The following is a 23365-nucleotide window of genomic DNA, read 5'->3' as shown; positions in this document are numbered from 1 at the left end:
ATTAATAATAAAAATGCTTAAATTGAACATGAATACATAAGAGTCCAAACACAGCATTGTTTCAATCAAAAGCCCAAGGAATTGAAGAAAGCCAATTACAAGCCATTAAAGCCACATGACAATTAACCCCCAAACACGTTGTAATCCCATGGAAGCTTTCAATGATAAAAAAGAAATACGTACATGATCCACCTTTACGTAGCATACATTTGCTTTCAAAGTTGTTCATGTTTCATGATAAGTTCATGTAGGAACATGCCCTGCTTTTAATCAAATAAGCATGACTGACATCAAAATGAGGATTGATTGATTGTCGTCAATAACATTGTTAGGAACTGTCATGTCCTCACATTAATGAATTCTCTATTTTTATTTTTTTTTAATTTAGTAGCACGTAAGATTATAAAAGTCACAAAAAACTCAAGTGTTATTATTAGGAGAGTAAAAAATGATATACAAATATCATAAAAATAACTAATTAAAAAATAATTACTATTATGTAAAATCATTAAAAAAATAAAATTACTCGTAAGAGATATATTACAAAAAATTATTAATTTAACTTATACAGTATGAACTTAATTATGTTCACCTTTATTGATGAAGTTTATTCACTGTTATTGTCATTTGTGTGATAAGAGGGAAGAAGAAGAGATGAATCAAGTTGAGTCAGAGGCAGCAGATGAAACCATTCAAGGGGTAGTAACAGACACAACACAGGTGCAAGAAGAAGCAGAGAAAACCAAAAGAGTAGTGAGGAAGCCCACTTACTTCAAGGACTTTGTCTAAAGGGTGAAGTGTGTATTTCCATAACAAAATCATCAACAAACAAATTCTGTTACTAGGATTACTATAAATACAATTGTAATAAACAAGCAAAGATATGAATGAATGAAATTTCCATATTTCTTACTTTTCTTCTTTGGAGGGTTCTGGTCCTCGAAACCAAATTCTTAGTTCTCTTACCAATTTGTCTCTTTTTGGTTGGTTATTCAGTGTAACAAAATAAAAAAAATAAGAATTATGAATCTAAATAATGGTATACATGACAAAGAGATATAGCTCACATTGACAACTAAAAATTGAATTACTGATCACTTGCATTTTCATTTATCTTTTACACCAGCGACAACCAAATTGATCATACAACATTTGAACCAACTTTTCATGTTTAATTTTCTATGTGTAACCATATACTGCATAGAGGACCATACATGTACCTTTTGCATGGTGCATACACCTCTAACTTATATTGTGAAAACAAGTTTAGTTTCTATTTGCTAGTGTTGTTACACAATCAAATTTGTTCTTATCATTCTTTTTTTTTGTGTGAAAGTTACATTCTTAAATAAGTATTATGGAATAAGCTTTCATATTACTTAACTTTATTTCTTACTCGTTATTTCAAAAGGTGAAAATTACATTTCTACCCAGACACACACTAAATACAGTACAAACTCGAAGCAAATGATTTGGATTGATTTAAATCAATTTTAGGTTCACAAGGGCAAGGGGTGGAATATAAAGAAGAAAGAAATGGATAAGGGTGTCATTTGGTGTGGGCATATATCCAACCAAAAAGGGACATTTTGCGGGTATTTGTGAGTGTGTGAGAGAGAGAGCGAGCAGTTTCAGACACAGAGAGAGGGGTTTGGGATTGGAGGGATTGACGCTGCGTCTCTTCCTCTTCTCTTTCGATCCATCCCTCATTCCTAATCCTCCAATCCAACCACCTCAGCCTCACACTCACATATACACATGTCTCTCTCTATTTCCCTTTTCACTTTCACTTTCATTTCTAGGGTTCCGTTCTGATGGCTCTTTCCCTTTCAGATCTGAACGCGTATCGTCCCTCCTATGGCTTCAAAGCGCATCCTCAAGGAGCTCAAGGACTTGCAGAAAGACCCACCAACTTCTTGCAGCGCTGGTACCCCTTTTCTTCTCCATTCCACTCCCCCACCACGATTTTTTTGTCCGCACTATTTGGGATGTGATAAAAATCTATTTTTTTCCTGGGTTTCTGTTTGTTCTAGGGTTAAATGAAATAAATTTAAATAAGCGCAAATTAGGCTGTTTCTGCCACATTTTGTAAGCTATGTACGTGTGATTCTATGTGTGCACTCTTACTAACCTTGCTGGGGTAAAATAAAATTATACAAGTTCATGAGAAAATAAATCATAGGAAATATGATAACTGTCTGTACAAGGTTTTAAATTGTGGTCCCGTTGTGTTCCTTGATGTCGCAGGAAATTGTGTTTAAGTAGATGTTGCAACCGAAATAATGGTTGCGGACCTTTTTTAAAACCTTGTGTGTGTTTATGTTGTGAGTTTGAGCCATACATGTTTTATGTTGTGAGTTTGAACCATACATGTTTTGTTTGTTTGTAGTATGTGCAAATACAAATGTTTATTTTGTAGGTCCAGTAGCTGAGGACATGTTCCATTGGCAAGCAACAATAATGGGTCCTGCTGATAGTCCTTATGCTGGAGGTGTATTCCTAGTCACTATTCACTTCCCTCCGGATTATCCTTTCAAGCCTCCTAAGGTAATGCGTTAATGTCTGTGTGTGGATTTGAGGTATTTTGCTGTTTAAATGTGTTGTAAATGTCTAACTATTATTGGTCAACCAGGTTGCCTTTAGGACTAAGGTGTTTCACCCGAACATCAATAGCAATGGTAGCATTTGTCTTGATATCCTGAAGGAGCAGTGGAGCCCTGCACTCACCATCTCTAAGGTTCAATTTGCTTTCCCTTTAGTTTTAAATATGTGGACATGAACATATGGATCTTTGAATTGTGTGGCTTGAATCAAGTCGTGACTGTTACAGAATGGAATTAACGTTTCCCCACTTAAGAAAGAGGACAAACAATGATTTTATGGGGGAATTACCAAAAAGAAACTTCTGAAAATCTGTTGTTTTGTACCAAATCACTACAATTTATTCACTTGTTTTGTTTTCATTATTTTAGTCAAAGTCTGCTAGTCTGGTGGTTATTATATATCTATTGAAATAGGTAAACTGTAAAACTACTTTTAGGTTAAGAATTTAATTTGAATGGATTAAATGTGTAAAAGTTTTTCACATTGTCATCCAATTATTGATTGTCATGTATTCCTATGGTAAGTTTGATTACCTTTATCTGAGTTACTTTAAATGACATTTTTTATCAGGTGATAGTAAAAAAAATCTTTAGACTGTCAGGGCATGAATATCAAATTTTGTAGTTAACTAGATTTTAGTATTTTTATTCATTTCATTTAGGGGAGATTATCATATAATGTATACCTATACGTAGTTACTGACATGTGTTACTTAGTAACTAGAAGGAGATTTTGAACAAAAAGTAAGAGATACAGTTAATTAGACTAAACTATAGTGACTTAAAATTATTCTTAATTATCCTAATTAGATTTTTTCCAACTTTTTTTGTTTTGTGTTGTTTTGACTTTATTGAGTAATCTATAAGCCTTTGACATCTAAAAGTCACATGTTACTCTTCTTTCTGGGAAAGTCCATGCCCTAAAACAAAAGAATTCTCTTCTAGGCTTACCTTTATTTCCTTGAATTTATTATGCATGTGATTCATTGCCAGTGCTGTTAAGAAGTTTGTGTAGATGGATATGCACGTGTCATGCCAATAAGAATGTTATGTCAGTCTCTTCAGCTCTTAAATTTATTATGCATGTTAAAAGGGGGAAAGATTTTGGGACAGTAAAAGTTTATGTATAAAAGAAGATTAAGTACACCAGTAATAGAAGCACAAGATTTTAGGAGAATAATGTTTCCCCTCTCTTAGGGATTAAATTTATCCCAAGTGAAGCTACAGTGATGTTTACCCTTTCTCCCTATTTCTAATTGGTACCTTTGGCCATCCATCTCTTTCTCTCGTGTCAAACCCTTTCTCTGTGAACACTCTGTTGTGGCAGATCCTCTGCATATACCATCACTGGCATGGTTTGCAAGGTTTCACTCTTCCATTTAATCCTCAACTGAAGTTAGCTTGAAATCAAATCTGTGAGGTGCTTTACTGCTGGGTTATGTTGCTCAATCCACCACCACTGTTCAGATTGATGCAGCCAGTTCCTCTACTGCTCAAGAATTCTTGGAATGTCATAGATGAGTCACTGCCATGGGTAGTTTCTGATTACAATAATGGAGGAATTGAGGGGCTGAGGAGTGTTCTTTTAGGTTGATAAAGAGGGATGGTTTTTGAATTATTCAAAGTTTTTTACCAAACATTGGAGTGAGGGATTTCTCTTAATTTACTCTTTGAAAATATCTTACCTGGGATTTTCTCTGTTAACTTTTAATTGCGTGTCAAATTCATCCTTAATAGTTGAGAATTGTGCATTTTGTACAGTCTACACAATACTGATTTTTAGTTGTGGTTGGTTGTTTTGCCTCCTGCCAACATAATTAGGTAGTCTGGTTCTGTATTTTTATTTGCCTGGTGCAATGGCAGGGTAAATTTAGACTTATTTTAACAATGTAATTCTGTCTTTTAAGCACTTTTTTGGTTGGGCCTGGTGGAGGGGTCCATAGAGACCCCCAAAAAGCTCCCTAGTAGGGCCCGGGAAAATGGTGGAGGGCATTGGCAGCTATCAAGGGATGTCTTTAAGCTTTTTTGTACAATTGATTGCTATGAATTTATAAAATGATTGCTGATGTTGAGAGGAATCCCAAGTAAAGGGTTCTATAATTATGTTTCTTGGCATATGCAGGTACTGCTTTCTATCTGCTCATTGCTGACTGATCCAAATCCTGATGATCCACTTGTTCCGGAAATCGCTCACATGTACAAAACTGACCGGGCCAAGTATGAGGCCACTGCACGCAGCTGGACCCAGAAGTATGCCATGGGCTGATTTGTGTTTGGATAATGTATATTGAAATGGATTGCATCTATGAAAACTTTTGTGGGTTTGCTTTTCACTTCCTGTTTTCTGGGTAAGATTATGTTTCTGTTATGAGGGGCTAGGGAAGGGAGGTGTCTTAATTTGATAAAAAAAATAACTGTGTTCAACAACCACTGTGATGTTTTTATCATGATGCAAACGCATGAACAGGATGTTATTTGTGTCATTGCTGTGTTGTAACTTCCTCTATGAAGTAATGTAGAAATAGTCATATGAAGCACAGACCTTTCCCAATATGTTTTAATCAGCTTTTTCCAAGAAAAATAATCAGGTTTTTCGAAAGCATTTTTTGAATGCCAGTAAAATTAAGTAATTGGTTCTTCAAAATAAACTGATTTAGACGGGCACAATAATTGTGATAACATCTCCTGTTAAATAATCTCTAATAAACTATGTTAAGGTGCTGTTTTATATGTAACACTAACCCAATTGTAAAAACATTGAAAACGATGATGGGGTGGTTAGAAAATAATGGACAACGTCTTACTAACGAGAATGGGATGATTGTAAAATAAGACACTCCAACAAAATGTAATTAAATATGATGTGAACTTTTTTCTTTTGTTCTAACTTAGTGGCTAGAGCTAAGGCATGTAGAGACTCAGTTCTCAAACCCTGAATTTTATCGGCATCAACTATGGCTTATTTTCAGCATAGATTGTCTATTAGATATGAATGCCCTTTGCTTCTGGACAAAGTATCCACTGGAATAATTGTTTTAAATGAAAAAAAATCAGTTAAATATAAATTTTGAAAATCTCTTGAAGATAAAGCACTTTAATAAGCTAAAATTCAAAAAAGATAAAATAATTTTACATTATCTTTTAATTATAATTCATTTTGTATGATAAGTTTATTGATTTTTATAATAATTACTTTAAAAATTATATTAATAATAATTTATAATTAAATGGTACATTAATAATACATTATGATTAAACTCACATAGGAATAAAAAACAAGAGTTTAAAAAGTTAAGTTAGATAATTGTTATTCTTATTTTTATGAATACAAAGTTTCAAGCGACAAATGGATTCCTGCGTCACTTATTATTGCATTTAGAAATTTGCTTTCCCTATTTATTAAGGTTGGAGTTTGATTTGCCTGTAATTGGTGCTTTTGTTGTTTTGCTTTGACACCTGACTAAAGCTATTATAGTTCCGTGGTTCATCTCTTCTCTTGCACAACTGTCTTGTACCTAAAGCTATTATAGTCCACAGAAAAAGAGTAGGTTGTGGGGCTCATTGTCTTGTCTTGTCTTCTGACTCCAGCTTGGCAAAATTAAAAGCCCCCACCACTCTGTTTTCTCCTTGCACATTTCATCCATTTCATAAATAATTCCCATTTCATAAAATATTCAAAATTAATTATCACGACAATAAGTAAAATTTGTAAAAAAGAAAATAAGAAATTCATAAGTGCTTACTAGTCACTACTACCCAAAACTCATTGAGAAACATTAATAATTACTTCCTAGTTACTACTATGAGAAGAATGCATGTTTTAAAAATAAAAAGAGAAGAGAATGTGATTTATAAATTTTCTAAAAAAAAGAGAACGTAGTTTACTCAAAAACTAACCCACTTTATAAATGAAAAACGCTGATAAATAATTAATAATTATTTCATTTTGAAATTAGATAAAATTAATTTTGCACTATTAGCCATAATAAAGGTATACATTTTAATTATTCTTAATCATAAACTTTACTTGTACTATATAAAAATTATTTATCTTATATAAAACAAATAAGCTCGTAATAAGTACAAACAAAATTCAACCCGTACACAACACAATGAAATACTCATAGAAAATTACAAATGGTGTTAAAAAGGGTTAAATTAATCTTTAAGTCTCCGTACTATTATAAACTTTGTAATTAGGTTTCTGTATTTATTTCTTTTAATTGCATCCTTATATTAATTTTAAATTTGTAATGAGTCCTTATGTTAATTTGTTGTGAAGAATTTATTAGAGGTGATGAAATATTGATCATATTGGTATACGTAGATGTGAACCTTAAATCAATATACCTAAGCTGATTAGAGAGGTGTAAATCCAAATCATAAACTGTTACATAGGTGATTAAGGAGAATCAAACAACATTAAAAACAAATTAAAGAATAATCATGCACTATGATTGAAGTTACAGTTGGAGATGACATCCACATTTAAGGGTTGAATTACAATTTGAAAGATAATAGACGGTTGAGAATGAAAAACAAGAGATGTTGAGACAGGTTAGATAAAAAAATTAATTTTTTTTATGTGCTACAACATTATTTGGACCAACATGAAATAACATTATCTATATATGATAAAATATTTGTCAAAGTCTAATAAATTTTTCATAATAAATTAATATAGGTACCTTAATATAAATTTAAAATTAATATAAGAACTCAGTTAAAAGTAAATAAAATTTATAAAGTTAATTAAAAAATTTGTAATAATACGAGATGTACATATGAATTTAACATAAAAAAAGAGTTATTGTATATATGTATCTAAATTCTAAAGTCCAGCGTTGATACTTGAGATCAGAAACCGCGTGTTGGCTGATTCACTAGCCACTATCAATGATTTAAACACGAAAATCATGGCCACAATCACCATGGACTTCTTTCTTAAATTCTTTGGAACAGACGTGGCATGCACTTTGATTTGTATTAGTACTATTATTACAACTTTTCTTTTAATAAATACCACGTGACACCCATTGATACGTATATAAATAGATCAGACCCACACTATTTTTTAATTTTCTTCTTTTTCTGTCACAATCTGATATATTCTTGTTGTATATTTTTGTAACAATCATAGATTCTAACTAGCTAGCTATTCTGATATTCCATATTAAAACTCTGTTTAATTAACCAAGAATTGTGAAAGAATCTGAGATGCGAATACATCTTTCTGTCAATGATGGAGATTTATTTAACGTTATCCATTAGAAATTACACGGCAACAATTTATTTCTTAACTTTATCATAAGAAGAATTGACAAGTGTATAATTATATTGCATGGATATAGATATAAGATAATAAGACACGTAAATACAATAACTTTTCTAAAAAATTAAAATATAGTTCCAACAGTATAAACACTATTTAAAATATAATTATATATGCTTATAAATTGCTTATAGTTTATTGATTAATTTTTCTTTAACATAACTAACATTTATATTAATTCTCATTATCATTCATTGTTAGTTTTTATTTATTTATTTTTTAAAATTATTTAAAAGTATAATCACAGTCAAATTTAAAACAAAATGTCATTATTCAAATTAGGATAATAATTCATTCATTATCTAAAGAAAAAATATATATTAAGAAATTTAAAGATAAAGCAGTCAAATTTTAATACAAAGGTAGTCTCATTTATATATATTACTGTATTAGTAGTATTTAATACAGGTACTATACGGATATGTGGTCAATTTTGAAGCATATGTACTGTATATTATAGGTGCCTAAAGAACACAATAGATAGATGAACATAACAGAAACTACGAGTCTCTGTCAAATGTTTTTAACTTCGTGTCACCATTGTAAAAAAAAATGTAAAATGCTGCATAAATTATTTTTTTCAACAGAAATACCGGCCGTACCAAGAAAGAAGAAAAAAAGAAACCAATCATAAAGGCTCAATAAAACCTTTATAAGAATTTCAAAATTTATCTGTATAAATGTGCAATAATGCAACAAAACACTCTAGAGAGAATTAAATGCGTGATTTAGTAGTGACTCGGAATAATAATTTCAAATTTTAATTATCAATTTTCGGCAAAAACGTATGGATAAAATATATGTTAAGGGAGATCAATTCTTAACATTTTTTGTATTTTCAGAGATTAATTATTGATTTTTAAAAAATATATCCTGATTAAAAAATAGATAATTTATTATTTCATCACACAAAAAATGCGTGATTCAGTACGCGTACATTTTCAGATGCTATATCAAAGTCAGGTCTAGTCCAGAGATTTAGGCCCCTTTGGTACTTTTTGGTGTTCATAATTTTTTTTCTTTCTTAATTATTGTAAGAATATTGACGGATCTAAAACTTTGGCCGCTAAAAAGAGAACAATTGGCGTCTCAAGTTTGAAGAGTTATATTGTTAGAGAGTAAGGATTATTGGTATGTAAGGAATTGATTGAACCTGGACGGTGTTAAAATCAAGCTTAGGATTTTACTTTATATTCATCTTAGGTGGCTTCAAGTGATTAATTAATTAACTAATATTAATATTATAAGTAGTTTTGTTTTGCCACGTTCTAAGTTAGAGGCCTTTTATAATTATAATTCATCATACATCCATACCAAAACTTGATTATATATCAATATAATTATATAATTATAAATAGCTTCTGTTTCAAGAACCTGTTTGAGTATATATTATCCTGTGTTTAAACCAACACCAAAATCTTTGTTATTCACGAAACCGCGATAGCTCTTTCCTTATCTTCTCCGAATCCGAGGAGTGGTAGTAATTTGTGGTTTTTCACAATCACTACCTCGTTTCATCTTAATTCTGTTAATTGGGTACTAATTAAGCTATCTCAAACCTCAATTTTTTTGAGGTGATTTAATTGTGACTCTTCCTTCAATTAAATTTGTTTCTTTTTCTAATTTATTTTTGATGGGGTTGTTTTTATTGTATGGAAAATGATGGAAAGCTTGCAACTTTAACCTTCCAGATATGGAAAATTTGGTATTGATTTGATTCCCCGAATTATTTACATTCTGGTCTTCTTGAGTTTCTTTGCAACAAAACCAATTTTCTGAGGAAAAACCAACATGTTGGGAGTTTGTTTACTTTGCTTTGCATTTATGGGAGCTTGTGTTTTGGCATTCTTGTAGGAATGGATGAAAAACTGAGAAATAAACCATGTGTCATGTCTAAATATACATTCTAATTTTCATTTTGTGTCCCTTCATTCTTCTCAGTCTCATTTTGGCTTCTATATGGCACACTCTACTCTTCTTGTGATTGTGGAGGAGTGTAGGGTTTTTGTTACCCTCTGCTTCAACTTGACAAATGTTGAGAATGCATGCATGTTTGAAGAGTAAAATACTTTCTATTATCAGATTTCATCTTTTCTTGCACTGTAGTTGTTTGTGGTTCCTTTTTTTTGGAAATTTATATAAGGATGTGATTTCTGATATTTGGTTAGGTGAACATTTATAGGAGTGCATATTTTCTTATGCTGCTTACTTTTTGCTTTACCTGTGGCCTTGGTGTAACTTGCAGGCTGATAGATAGTCCAGTAATTGAGTGTTGCATACGATTATTAATCAACCTGTGACTTGGCTATTGTGGCTATTGTCTTCTGTACTTTCCCTTTTGTTCTGGTTGACTTGGAAAAATTTGATATGCTGACATCGGTTGTCTTCCTTCTTTCAGGCTTCCATTCATTAAAGTATAAAGTTTGTGGCTTTCAAACAATTATATGGGGAGTTGTGTGTCTAAGGTGAGAATATTTGGATGCATCAATCATTCATAATCTTTATTCTTATGCCTATTATAAGTTGAAAGCCTGAGGCCTTTCACCTGTTATCTCTGATAAATTGTTTTCTTCATCAGAAAGCATACTCTGAAAGCAAAATAAATTTCCTGCAAAGTGTGTTGTATGGTGTTTTCTCATTGATAGTGTTTACCTGGATGTCATAAGGAAGGCTCCCTTGCTGTTTGTAATTTTGAACTGATAGATTTTTACTGTGGCTTCTTTTTGTGGTTGTGTGAAATGTGTTGTAACTTGTACGTAATCTGTAGCAGATAGGTTAGACAGTGATGATGAAAACAAGAATAGAGAAACAAATTTAACAGGATGCAAAACTAATGAGAACTATGGAAGAATTAGAAATTGGCAATTATTTTATGTATGCATTTTCTATTTTGCAACTTTCTTCACTTACTTCTCCTCCTGCCACCCCCCGGTCTTCCTTTATCTTTTAAATGGGGACAAAGGGAGAGATTATCTGTAACTAACGGTTATTTCAAAATATGTCTCTTTTCCACATCCCCATTCTTGCTTATCTCTGATATTGCAGTGTTTTTGGCGTATGGAAACCCTATTAATGCAGTATGATATGAGTATTCTTTCTGTAGCTAGAAGTTTGATTCTGATGTCAGCCTCTAGCCCTGACTATTCTGTTTCTACCTGCTACTGGCTGCCACAAAGAACAACGGGAAAAGATTTCAGTGTGTTTTTGTGGGATAGCTTAGCGGAGCCTCAATGCTTAACTTTGTAAACATTGATAAACTAGTTGACTGAGAAGTTTCATGTTTCTAATGCTTGTAGAATAAAGCTAGGGATAATGATTCTGATCATAATGTGGATTTTGCTGCTGGGAATGTGAAACTTATTACCACCAAAGAAGCGTGGGACCAATATTTGGAAGAAGCAAGGAGGGATGGCAAAATTGTAAGTTTTCCCTCTTTTTTACTCTGTAGGACAGTAAAATTAAAGACCTATTTCCATTTTGTTGTGTGGTTTGGATGAACCACTAATACCTTACCATGACTTATCATGCATGTGTATAGTTTGATAACATCTGTATTTTCAGTACCTCTTTAGGAATTTTAAGGTTATAACTTTGGAAAGAATTCTACACTCAAGCGTCCATATTAATGAAATGCTCTGTGTCTTCTGTTTTCTTTCTATTGAGTGCTTCTACTTTATTGTCAAGCTAATTTTGGATTCTGTTTCAATTATCTTTCAAATGTAATCAACATGCTACTATCTCATTTCTAGCATTGTGATGAGTTGTATTTGTGTAAGCACCTGACCAAACAATGTGTGTGATCTGATTCAGAATCAGGATATTTGATTCCCTGCTATTAATTTTGACAAAAACATTGAAAGAATTTTTCATGATAATATGGAGACTGATGCAACAGTCTAAGACTTATCTAAAGACTAAGGATATAACCTGATAATCTCAATGGATATCCTGCAATGTACTCTTGAACCTTGAAAAGCACGACATGATTTTGTCTCTCTTTTGAGTTTTGACATGGTTTTACACTTTTACTCTCGCTAGTCTAGTAGTGGCGTAAAATTTCTGCAAACTAGGTATTAGGATATCAAATTATTGTTGATTAGTACTGTCTGTCTGTCTCCCTCTCTCTCTCTCTCAGCAGCACCCAATAGTGGATGCATATAGAGATATACTGATGTCGTTCCCTCCCTTTTTGAATAAAATATATAGTAATATAAATATACTGTTTGCAGATTTTCCTGTATATTTTCTTTTAACTTTATTTTACTTGCTATTCTATATAATCTGTTGGGGTTTGCTAATGAGTACCTTAAGAGCACTAATTGAGGATCATTAAGGTTTAGTTTGGATAAACTTTTCAATAAGTACTTATAAGAGAAGAAAATAAAGAAGTAAAATAAATAAGTGTTCTAAATTAGTTGAAATCAGGTTATGTGTAACCTTTGAAGAAGTTAGAAGAGGAAACTTTTAAAGAAACCTAGGTGCATAAATTGACTTTAACTTATGAGAGAAGTTTGATTCATTGTAACTCCTTATTTTCTTCTTCTATAAGAATTCGTTGAGAAATTTATTCATATTATGCCTATGTACACTTCGCTAAATGCTTCTAGTTACTTAGAAGAAAGCATGTATTAAATGACTTTTGTATTCTTAATATAACAGATGCTTTCTTTTTCATAAAAACTTTCAATTTTTGTTTCCTTGATAAGTGTCCTCGGGGTCTTAGTTAGAATTTGAGTAATTTATTTTCCTTCGGTACAATAATTTAATACTATGAATCCATCTTCAACAGGTGATTGCAAATTTCAGTGCAGCATGGTGTGGTCCTTGTAAGATGATTGCACCATATTACTGTGAGTTATCTGAGAAATACACTTCTATGATGTTCTTGGTAGTTGATGTGGATGAACTAACTGTAAGTACTGAAGCTATAGACATTATTATACTATTATTTCAGAGTTATTTTGTAAGAACTAGTATTCCCTTATATCTAAACACAAAACAAACTCAAGTGCCACCTGCAGCAAAAATATAATTTTACCTTGAAAAAGGGGACATAGTCACATTAAAGTTTGTTTCATGACCATGAAGTTTGTCCCTGGTGAGTGTTAAGGCATTTTATTGAACACGAATGTTGCAGGACTTTAGCACTTCATGGGACATCAAAGCCACACCAACTTTCTTCTTTCTTAAAGATGGACAACAACTTGACAAACTTGTAGGAGCCAACAAGCCAGAACTGCAGAAGAAGATTGTTGCCATTAATGATTCGCTTCCCGAATATAAGCAGTGACTGTTTTCTTATTCATGTTGCTGTGCCCTTTGTCCTTTCACAAGTCATAACTAGTGTTCTACATTTTTTTTTCCCGTGAGTGTCGTTGTATTCTTCCTCGGATGTAAATATAAGACATGGCACATGAATTTCTCCAATCCAAAGTGATGTTGCTGTAGTTAGTTAGAACAAGCCTGTTTTGCAAATATAAAAATTTGTTGTATTTTGTTGTTTAAGCAAATTCAATTTTGTGTCATGCCATATGGCTCAATTCCCATTGATCAATCGGTGGCTTGGCATTTGGTTGTGACTACACTACCTTGTCCCCTTCATTTGTTTGTTTTGAATTAAAAGTGATCAAAAAACTAAATACAAAGAGAAAGAAAATGAGAGAGAGATCGTTGACCTATTTGATGGTTTGTAGCAATGCACAGTATAGTGTATATAGATTTTTTTCTTTTTCTTTATCAGTTGGGCTAACTGATGTTACACTCCTTGTGTCAGTTGTTTGGCCTTGCTCCTAAAAAATTATTGATCTAAAGTGAACAAATAATGAAGATTACGATATTTTTTACCAATTCATATATGATGCATTCGATTTTAAATTTCAGCATAATAAGATTACGATATTTTATACTAAATGAATATTAAATATAAAGCTGTCTGCTCATTTTAAAACAGGATACTGTGAATTTAATTTACTTTAATATTTTTTTTACTATTTTAATTTAAAAAAATAATATAAATATCATTTAAAAATAAATAATATAGTTTGATAGAAAACAAAGAGAGGTGGGAAGAAAATGGAGTGGAAAAGTATACGAAGAGACAGTGAGTGTATGTTTATATTTATTGTAGAGAAATGTTGTTTGTACAATAAATTGTAAAAAAAAAATACACAGAGAAAAAAAAGAAGAGAAAAACGATATATAACGAAAGATGTGATGGATAGGTTTTTTCTTTACCAAGGTTTTTTTTTTCTTTCAAAATTATCAGATGAGGTAAATTTTGAATAATTAACCGTTTATGGATAAGTCGTAAATTGGAATACGACTTTGTTTCAAAAGTCATATATAAATTATAATGACTTATGTGGTTTTTTGTTTTTTAATTTTCCTCACCAAATTCATATTTGCTTTTACGAATTCTGAATTTTATTTATTTATTTTACTTTTCCTCACCAAAATAGTGAGTTCATTCACGACTTCTGCTTTATAATTAAAAAATCAATATCAAAGGGAAGATGAAGTCATACCATGTTTTGAGACTTCTATTTATGAAAATTAAAAATAAAATAAAATTTAGGAGTCATATTTATATTTATGACTTCTATTTATAAAATCGTATTTACATATATGACTTACCCCTAAATGGGTATATTTTCAAAAACTATCTTCATTTGATAATTTTGAAAAAAAGTTTAAACCCCTCTGGGTAAAAACTAAAAAAAAGTCTGATAGAGGGAGATAGACATGAAAAAGAGTATTGTTTTATAAATTGTTGTATAAATAACTCAACTCTTCATTATATTAAAAATTAAGATGATAAATTTATTTATTAAATTTTTTTTAATTATATAAAATTATTTATTAGTTAAAATACACAAAATCTTATTAATTTATTTAGTAAATATTTTCATTTCTTAATAAATACCTTGTAAATAAAAAATAAGTAATTTTTTTTTTTTTTTACATTTGATAACATGGGAAAACACGAGACAAAAATGAGAGTTTTAAACGGTCTAATTTAAACATCTTGCATTAAGGAACCAATTTGTACATTTTGTAACTTCCTTAATCTAGTCTCAAAGGGTTGAAGAGAACGAAATTCATTAGCCTTTCCTCATCTTTAGGGATGTTTATGACTTGTTCTATCCCATTAATCTGGTCTGAAATTATTTCTATGGATTCAACTTTTAAGGAATTAGACTCAGTATAATTTGAGGAAAAGTTTGGGTTGTCCCAACCCGATTCAATTAATATATTTGTTAAATTTTATTTTAATTATTTATTAGTTAAATTATACAATATCTTATAAATTTATTTTTATTTTAATTAATCAAATTTAACAAACTATTAACGCGGTGTAATATTTAAGATGATAGTTTTTTATATAATCAAATTATTATCTTAAATTTAACTAATAAATAACTCTATGCAATTTAATAAATAAAAGTACAGTTAATAAATGTAGTAATGATGTATTTAAAATAATTTTTATTTATAAATCAAACAACCTAAATGACTCAGAGGATTTAGTAGACCGGGAAAGTAAGGAATTAGGAATTCAGACACCATTTTCACCACTTTTGCCATTTTTCTAAAGGTTTGGTAACATGATTTGTCTCTTTTAAGTTTTCACGCATTTTGCCCTTAATGTCAAGTTAGTGTCAACTATTCATGTCAATATCACATGTATTGTCACTCCAGAGTTAACTAATAGCAATGAAAGGTCACTTAAGAGATCTGTTGAATGTTTTTGTATCGGGAAAGCCATGACCAAATTATAAAGACAAATGTTATGCAGATTGAGGATCCCGATGGTCAATTAATGGCTAGATGCTAAGTTAAGCACCTTTCATTTTTCCCTTCTATGAATGGTTTTCTAATCCTCTTTTATGGCTTCAATCTCTTTCTGTTTCTGTCAGGGACTTTGTATGGGGGTGGGGGTATCAAAGTGAGGCTTTGCAGTTTTGGTTGGCTTCATGTGTACGTGTGGTTAGCATGAGGACCATATGGGGTGCATGTCTATAGCGTTTTATTTGGCCTAAGACTGGTATGAATAATGCATGTCTATTGCATTCACATGTAGACGATACATTCACGTCACGAATTCATATTTCATTTTTTTTTTTATGTAAAATTCTCTTAATCAATGCCAATCATATATCACTAGTAGGATTAGTCTAGGATTAGTCTCTAATTGGAGGACAACAGTCATACCCTTGGTTTCTAACTCAACACAAAGAAATAAAACACATAAAGATAGATTGTAATTTGATCCTTTACAATTAATTTGTACCAAAACGGTGCTAATATATTACTCAATACCTGTTTTCCCTTGCAATTACGAGTCATGCTTTTAGTGGGAAAAATGATTCATAACAAATAACATTTTTCTTCTAAGTATTACAAATCATAAATGTTTCGACACGAATAATTTCGAGAATAAATTAGTGCCTTACATCTGTAAAATTATTTCCCTAAAAAATAAATCCACTTAAACATAACTTATAAAACTTTATATATTTCAAATGTTTTCCCTTGGTTTCTAACGTGTTTATAGATATCCTAACATGGCATGTCTCCCTTTTGCCATTGATCATGTGAAATTGATTTTTGTGTTGGGTGATAACTTTAAGGTGGTTGGCAATGAAAGACATCTATCCAACACGTGTGACTTAAATCTTTTCAACAGTTGCTTTATCTTATAGCATTTCATTTTCTTTCACCCACTTTATCTTATGTGTTAATTTTGAAAAATGTTAAATTTTTCTATTATATTTTTATATAAATCTTTTTAATATTCAATAAAGTAAGTATTAAATAAATTATTAATTCATTTTTTCCGTTAATGTGGCTGCTAATGTCAAAAGATAGGTAAAATGGTTAGCCTAATTGGAAGGTATTCTCAACATTGGTTCTCGAAGCATCTCGCACCTCAAGTTCTTTTCATTTCTTCACACAAAGATTACACTACCAGCCAATTCAAACCAAACAATTTACAACTATGTGCCTTGCACCCAAGAAGCTTAGTTCACTTCACATTTAACCATTTCCTAGGTCAATGCTTCATACTTAAAAGTTTATGCTTTTTTATAAACTAATTTATATATGGTATAAACAGTGACCCCGTATATTAAGAGAAAAACAAATATGACGGTGGATGTTTAGTGCAAGTGTCACATTCATGAATGAGAATATTATGTACATACCGCACAGGTGTCACTGTTATGGAGTCATGCATACAACGCAAACTTTGAAAAATGCTCTTCCTCCTCTAACTCCTTCACACGTTGTCCCTTTAATATTTTTTTCATGGTTAGTGGGATCCAGAAAAAATTGCTGATAATAGTGATATTTTTAGAAGATTTTTCTTTTTCATTTTTGAAGACAGAAGAACTTCACTTCTAATCACACACATTCGCACATAGTCCATCCATATGGATTCAGCTGAACAAGGACCACCCCGGTCCCCAGATATAATACACATAGATCATGTTGATGCTTATCAATACACCATTTATCATGATCATTATAATGCATATGCTAGGTTTACAGTCAGAAAATAAGATCAAAAATCAAGATATCCATTTCATGGCATAGTAACTTGGCATGCATGATTTAGTTTAGAGCACAATCTTTCTTACCAACATACTTCAGTCCTACAAAATACACGGTTATAAACAGGAGCAATTAACATTTTCAAGGAAATCAATCCTATGATCCTAATTTTGTGACTACTTGTAGACTTTATCTTATGACAGAAACAAAGTAGTGCTCCTTAAAAAAAAGAGAGAAAGAAACACGTATTCTTTGCCTTTCACGTCTCTTATCAATCTTTGAAGGAAAGGGTTTTCAAATAATTCAGATAACAACCTCGTTACAACATGTTTGCTCTTCAATCTTTATATAACATGGTCACAAATTACAACTTACATAATCATAAAAAATTAGAAACAACATACAAAGGAATAGCAATATTAAGAAAATGAATAACGAGTAACATTCAAATTTGGTGAAAGCAGATTGTACTACAGAACTTGAGTGGGTTGACTGTGTATGTATTGAAAGTGTTGTTACTGCTGCATAACCTTAACGACCTTTTGGATTCATTATCTGGGAGAACACAGCACTAGGGGTTAGCCCATCAGAGTCTTCACTAGCCAAGCTTCTACCTCCAATGCTCATTGAAATACCACTGCTTCTGGAGTCGGTCGCATTACCATCATAACCCGGATTGGAGTCCTTTCCTTTAGAATCTGTGTATAATGGCTCCACTTCACAGTGAATGTCACCAAAGCCGTTGCCACTTTCCTCGGCACTTTCTTGCAGCTGCAAAGCAAATTCAAGGTTCCACAAGACATCACCCATGGATGGCCTATCAATGCCCTGGTCAGCCACGCACTTCATTGCAGTCTCGGCAAACTTCTTGAAGCATTCTGAAGCTATCTTGCCCTTTAGATAAGGATCAATGATAGAGTCAAGAATGCCTTTCTTGTAGCAATGAGCTGCCCACTCAGCCAGACTCACCTGCTCCTTAGCAAGGGTGGGGTTCAAAGCTGGGCGAGCGCATAATACCTCAAAGAGAACCACACCAAACGAGTAAACATCAGATTTGTCAGTCAGTTGCTGCCTCCTGAAGTATTCTGGATCCAAGTACCCAAAACTACCCTTTACCACAGTACTTACATGGGTATTATCCAAAGTTGGACCTGTTTTTGACAGTCCAAAATCAGAAACCTTAGCCACCCAATTCTCATCTAGTAAAATGTTTGTTGTCTTCACATCACGGTGGATAATAGTGTGTTTAGCACCAGTGTGTAGATAGTGTAAACCCCGGGCAGCTCCAATGCATATCTCAAGCCTCTGCTTCCATGGACGTGGAGGTTTCTGGGTCTTGTACAGATGCTCCCTGAGTGTTCCATAGGCCATACAGTCATAGACAAGGATCATTTCAGTGTTTTCTTCACAGTAGCCAATCAGTGAAACAAGGTGGCGGTGACGAAGTTTTGAGAGCATTTCAATCTCAGTTTGGAACTCATGCACCCCCTGCTCAGATAGTGGATTCCCACGTTTAATTGCTACCTTGGTTGTTCCACCATCAATTTCTCCTTTGTAAACCTTACCGAATCCTCCCACACCAAGAAGCAAAGCCTCGTCAAAGTTGTTTGTGGCAGCCTTGATTTCAGCAAATGAGAAATGACGACAAAGGTTTGATGGTAGAGAGGATGCATAGCTTCCTGTTGTGTTGGTCTTGGCAGAAGCTGCAGAGTGTGAATTACCATAAAGAGAAAGTGGAAGCCAGCCAGATGGCCCTTCACTTGTACCAGAATCCTTTCCTTGCCTGCGACGACGTGATGCAGCAAAAGCAAATAGCCCAATCACAAGTACTAAAACAACTCCTCCAGCAACACCTGCAATTATGCCTGTATGATTCTTTGATTTACCATGATGAGATGCCCTAGCCATTGACGGGTCAATTATGTCTTGCACAGGAGGAGGAATAGGATTTGTCCCTGCCAGATTACCTGCAGTATCATTAATTTTGAATATCTCCACTCCATTCAAGATTGCATCATAATACATGGGCTTATTACTTTCATTTGGATGCAATGCAAGCCACAGGTCCTGCCGTGGTTCTCCATTGGGAACAAATACAACATAATCTTTATGCACTGGAACCCCATTAGAATGTGAAAGGTCAAATTCGCCTGCCCAGGCAATAACATCAGCTTCAGGCATAGCGGTTTGATTATTGAGGAATATATCAAATACTCTTTGATTACTTTTGGTTATATTTGATGATACCTCAGCAAAATGGAGTCTCACGAGATAGGAAAATCCAGAATCAATGTTGAAGATCCAAGTCAAGTTGTAATTCGTGTTGATCTCAGCATTCGGTCCCATTGTTCTCGCAGTAGTGTAGACATCAAGTGGAGCAATATAACTTGGTGTGTCCGGAGGATATTCAAACTTCACATCTGGATCAGCAGGCTCGGTAACTCCAAATGCAGCCCCATAGAGGAAGGGCATATCATCGGACCATGACCTAAACATACCAGTATCATGGGAGGGAGAGATATCATTCCCACCCACATTCAACCTATAAACACACTCAAGTGCAGTGCTGTTATCAATAGTGACAGGAGCATTTGAACCCACCATCATTAAAGTTCCATCAGTGGAAGTATAAATCTCAGGCATGGACACAATCTCAATCCCATTGACAAACGCATACGAGTTCGAGGCATTGGTAGACGGAGTGAAAGTCACATTCAAGCTTTCCCCTTCCACATGGATGGCGAATTCCCTCATAATGTAAGCATAATTCAAAGCCAAGGTGGTCTGAGCAACACTGAAGTTCCTAAGAACCGTGTAGGAATTCGCTGCCACAGCAAACAGCGCATCCGAAGCATTGAGGCTGGAATAAGAAGCCGAGTAAAAGTGCAACCGGAGGAATTTCCAGCCAGAAGCCACCGGAAAAGTATAGGTATACGGCGCGTGGAAAACGCGTGCCGTCATGTAGGGAACCTGAGGGACGGCAGGGTCCTGTGTCGCCGCCGGTGACGTGGCGGATTTTGCGGTGGAGGAACCAAACTTGGAACCAACATCAGTGGTCCATTCACGGCCATCAGTATCAGTACTACTAGGAGGACCACCACAATTGAGCAAGATCTTATCTTTAGGCTCAAAATCCTTTGCTACAACAAGTTCAATAGCCAATACCAAGCACACAAACAATGGAACACAAACATAGTACCGATTCATGCTCCTCATAATTACACAAAATTCCAAACCAAAACCAAAAACCTTGCTTTGTTTTCTATCATACAATTGCAAACACCTTCTGAATAGAATTACAATTCACACACACCCAGAATTGTAAATCAAACAAAGACCTTAATTTGCTCTAAAGATCTGATTTTTTAGACACCCGAATCAGAAAATGGAAATGGGGTGGGGGTGGGGAGTTATGATCAGCTCAGCTTGGACCCAGATTTTCCAAAATCAGCAAAATCCAAAAAGGGAAAAAAATGATGAACTAGGTATACAGTGAAGAACAGGGTGAAGAAAGAAAGGTGTGGGAAAATCACTAATCAGGGCGTGGATGATAATGTGAAAATTAGAGGGAAGTGAAGGAAGAGAAAGAATGGGATTTGATTTACCTTATGCCATGGGAAGAGGAGCTGAAAAGCGACTCGGTGAGTCAAAGCGGAACGATCCCGAGTTTTTAGGGTTGCATTGTATTTGCCAGGTGCTTCGAGCTGGAAACACCAGAGGGCAGAGAGAAGAAGGAGGATGGAAGTTGAAAATGGAGTGAGAAAGTGTTACAAAACTGAAAACTACCTTAAATACCGCACCTAACTTGTAAGAGAAAATAATACTATATTTCAATAACAAAACTGAAAATAATTTTGGTACAAAAAAAAACTGAAAATAATTAATAAGTGGAGTAGTGTTATGTACTTATCTCTTAATCTTTGTAAAAAGTCTCTTATACTTTTCTTAAAAAATTAAATATTTAATGTTTTAAAAATACTATTTTCGTTCTAATATAAGACTCATTTAATTATTTTCTGTTCATTAAAAAAGTTGATTAATTAATTAGTAATATTAAATTTGTTAATAATTATATGTTTTTCAAAAGAGTTTTTTTATCCTGTTCAAACTTTTATAAGTGAACTCTTACTACCTTTCCTGAAAAAAAAAACTCTTACTACCTTCGTTCTTTTATTATTATTGTTTTTTTTTTGAAAAAAAAATATTTCTATTTATTTATCATTTTTAAAGATTAAAATAACATTTATTAATATTTTGTTTATTATATTTTTACTTTCACCTAATCTTTAATTAATTTATACATATGTATTTATTGTGGAATAGAAATAAAAAATGATAAAAATATAAAACTATACATCTATTAAATTAGAATAAAAAATTATTAGATTTCTTAATTTTTGCATAAAAATCTTAAAAGATGAATAAAAATGAACAGAAAGAATATTAGTTATCCACTCTCAGCTATTTTCACCAACATCTTAATTATAATTTCTTGAAGAAGAAAAACACTAACCTGTCTCATTTATTTTATAAATTGACTCCCTATAATCTCTCTTCTCACTAGAAATGGTAACTATTGTATTCGGACTCATTATCTAAGATTTTCTAAACGTAATTCTTTAAGATCTACCTCAATAATTTATAGTGTTAATTTTAGTACCATTTTTTACCCAAATTATTGATATAAAACTTTAAATTTAATTGAAAAATAATTTCTTTCATTGTATCTACATTTTTTTCTTTTAAGATACTGATTCAAACATTAATGACACTCTTAAGTTAACGTAAAGATTAGAATATTTTTTATAATATATTTTTTAATATTTCTTGGCAATACTAATATCAATTATTTTATTCTATGTTTTCCTCCTTTTTTTCTTATATTTTTTTATTATAGAAAAAAAAACGTAAACTAACCATACAAATTTGTCTTAATATAATGAATGATGGTGCTCTTCGTTTAGTTCCAAAAATATCATAATTTTAAGATGTTAAGATTTAGAGTTAAATAAATTCTTATTTATTAATTTTAAAGACAAGCTTACTTTGATTTGTTGGATTTAGTTGTCTGTTAATCTTAGTTGAAGGAGTAATATTCATTATTAATGCGATCATTACATGTACTTTATAATTTCTGGCCTTTGAGAATTTTTTTAATAATAAATTATCATTTTGAAAGGAAAAACAAAATGTTACTCACTGTACTATGGTCCAATCGTTATATGCTTATAATTTAAGTGAGAATATTAATATATAATTAATTATTAAATTAATAATACATAATTAAATTTTAGGATTTAAATGAACGACTCACAATTTCAAGCATTAATAAATACCCTAACTCTTTCATTTCGGGAATAAAAAGGTGGTTTATCTCTTTCTAAAATTAAGTATTTGAATATAATAGGGTCAATTTTAAAATATTATATATCTTACATTTTAGGAAGAAAAAAAATAGAAGTTCTAAAACGGTGATGATTGGATGACAGATCAGTTTTGCGAGGAAGGCAGTATCTAACAGATGGAGATGACAAGCACACGCCATATTGGCAGTTGTATGTTAGAACTTGCAAACGCGTTTTCTTCCTTCTCCTGTCACTCTCACCTTTCTTATTCTTAATTGCTCACTATAAAAAATTGAATCAAGTTATTGAATCCTATATCATCTACTAATTATTATTATTATTATTATTATTATTATTATTATTATTATTATTATTATTATTATTATTGTTGTTGTTTTATGTACAACATACATTCTTCTGTTGTTTTATTAGATTTTTCATTAGCATAAGATTTTTCTCCTTTTTTATTTTCCATGGATCTTACTTCCTAACACTTTAAAGTGTTTTATTAGCTCACTTGGTTGAAATATTGA

At 32.2% G+C, this 23365-nt stretch overlaps 3 protein-coding genes across 7 annotated transcripts; 2 read left to right on the top strand and 1 right to left on the bottom strand.

Annotated features, from left to right (window-relative positions):
- Positions 1 to 1551: 1551 nt before the first annotated feature.
- LOC547652 (ubiquitin-conjugation enzyme) lies at positions 1552 to 5160 on the top strand. Its single transcript, NM_001249001.2, has 5 exons — positions 1552 to 1760; positions 1834 to 1927; positions 2420 to 2547; positions 2633 to 2737; positions 4726 to 5160. The coding sequence occupies exons 2-5, from the start codon at positions 1858 to 1860 to the stop codon at positions 4867 to 4869; spliced, it is 447 nt and encodes a 148-aa protein (NP_001235930.2). The 5' UTR covers positions 1552 to 1760; positions 1834 to 1857; the 3' UTR covers positions 4870 to 5160.
- A 3881-nt stretch (positions 5161 to 9041) lies between these two features.
- Positions 9042 to 13440, top strand: LOC100813401 (thioredoxin H9). 5 transcript variants are annotated; one of them, XM_006602651.4, is made up of 6 exons: positions 9248 to 9471; positions 9606 to 9640; positions 10334 to 10400; positions 11232 to 11354; positions 12725 to 12847; positions 13073 to 13440. In XM_006602651.4, the coding sequence occupies exons 3-6, from the start codon at positions 10380 to 10382 to the stop codon at positions 13223 to 13225; spliced, it is 420 nt and encodes a 139-aa protein (XP_006602714.1). In that variant the 5' UTR covers positions 9248 to 9471; positions 9606 to 9640; positions 10334 to 10379; the 3' UTR covers positions 13226 to 13440. The 5 variants fall into 5 exon arrangements, with proteins under 5 accessions (XP_014625957.1, XP_006602714.1, XP_003552324.1 ...); XM_014770471.3 differs by lacking the exons at positions 9248 to 9471; positions 9606 to 9640 and adding an exon at positions 9042 to 9066; XM_003552276.5 differs by lacking the exon at positions 9606 to 9640 and having other exon boundaries at positions 9252 to 9471.
- Positions 13441 to 18018: 4578 nt separating this feature from the next.
- LOC100526843 (receptor-like kinase) lies at positions 18019 to 22837 on the bottom strand. The gene is made up of 2 exons (NM_001251757.1): positions 22795 to 22837; positions 18019 to 20627 (listed from the first exon to the last, which is right to left on the bottom strand). Exons 1-2 carry the CDS (start codon positions 22835 to 22837, stop codon positions 18019 to 18021), a joined length of 2652 nt encoding a protein of 883 aa, NP_001238686.1.
- Positions 22838 to 23365: the final 528 nt, after the last annotated feature.

The sequence above is a fragment of the Glycine max genome, chromosome 18 (genome assembly GCF_000004515.6).
Source record: "Glycine max cultivar Williams 82 chromosome 18, Glycine_max_v4.0, whole genome shotgun sequence".
Taxonomy (NCBI): domain Eukaryota; kingdom Viridiplantae; phylum Streptophyta; class Magnoliopsida; order Fabales; family Fabaceae; genus Glycine; species Glycine max.
The sequence above is the reverse complement of the archived record's forward strand: the minus strand, read 5'-3'. Positions and strand labels throughout refer to the sequence as shown.

Bases quoted from the DNA above. Each gene is read 5' to 3' on its own strand.
- LOC547652 (NM_001249001.2), top strand. From the start codon at position 1,858: ATGGCTTCAAAGCGCATCCTCAAGGAGCTCAAGGACTTGCAGAAAGAC. The intron at 2,548-2,632 runs GTAATGCGTTAA...TTGGTCAACCAG, and splicing joins ATCCTTTCAAGCCTCCTAAG to GTTGCCTTTAGGACTAAGGT. The intron at 2,738-4,725 runs GTTCAATTTGCT...TGGCATATGCAG, and splicing joins CTGCACTCACCATCTCTAAG to GTACTGCTTTCTATCTGCTC.
- LOC100526843 (NM_001251757.1), bottom strand. From the start codon at position 22,837: ATGAAAGAGTTAGGGTATTTATTAATGCTTGAAATTGTGAGTC. The intron at 20,628-22,794 runs GTTCATTTAAAT...AACTTGTTGTAG, and splicing joins AATGCTTGAAATTGTGAGTC to CAAAGGATTTTGAGCCTAAA.
- LOC100813401 (XM_014770471.3), top strand. From the start codon at position 10,380: ATGGGGAGTTGTGTGTCTAAG. The intron at 10,401-11,231 runs GTGAGAATATTT...TAATGCTTGTAG, and splicing joins TGGGGAGTTGTGTGTCTAAG to AATAAAGCTAGGGATAATGA. The intron at 12,848-13,072 runs GTAAGTACTGAA...CGAATGTTGCAG, and splicing joins TTGATGTGGATGAACTAACT to GACTTTAGCACTTCATGGGA.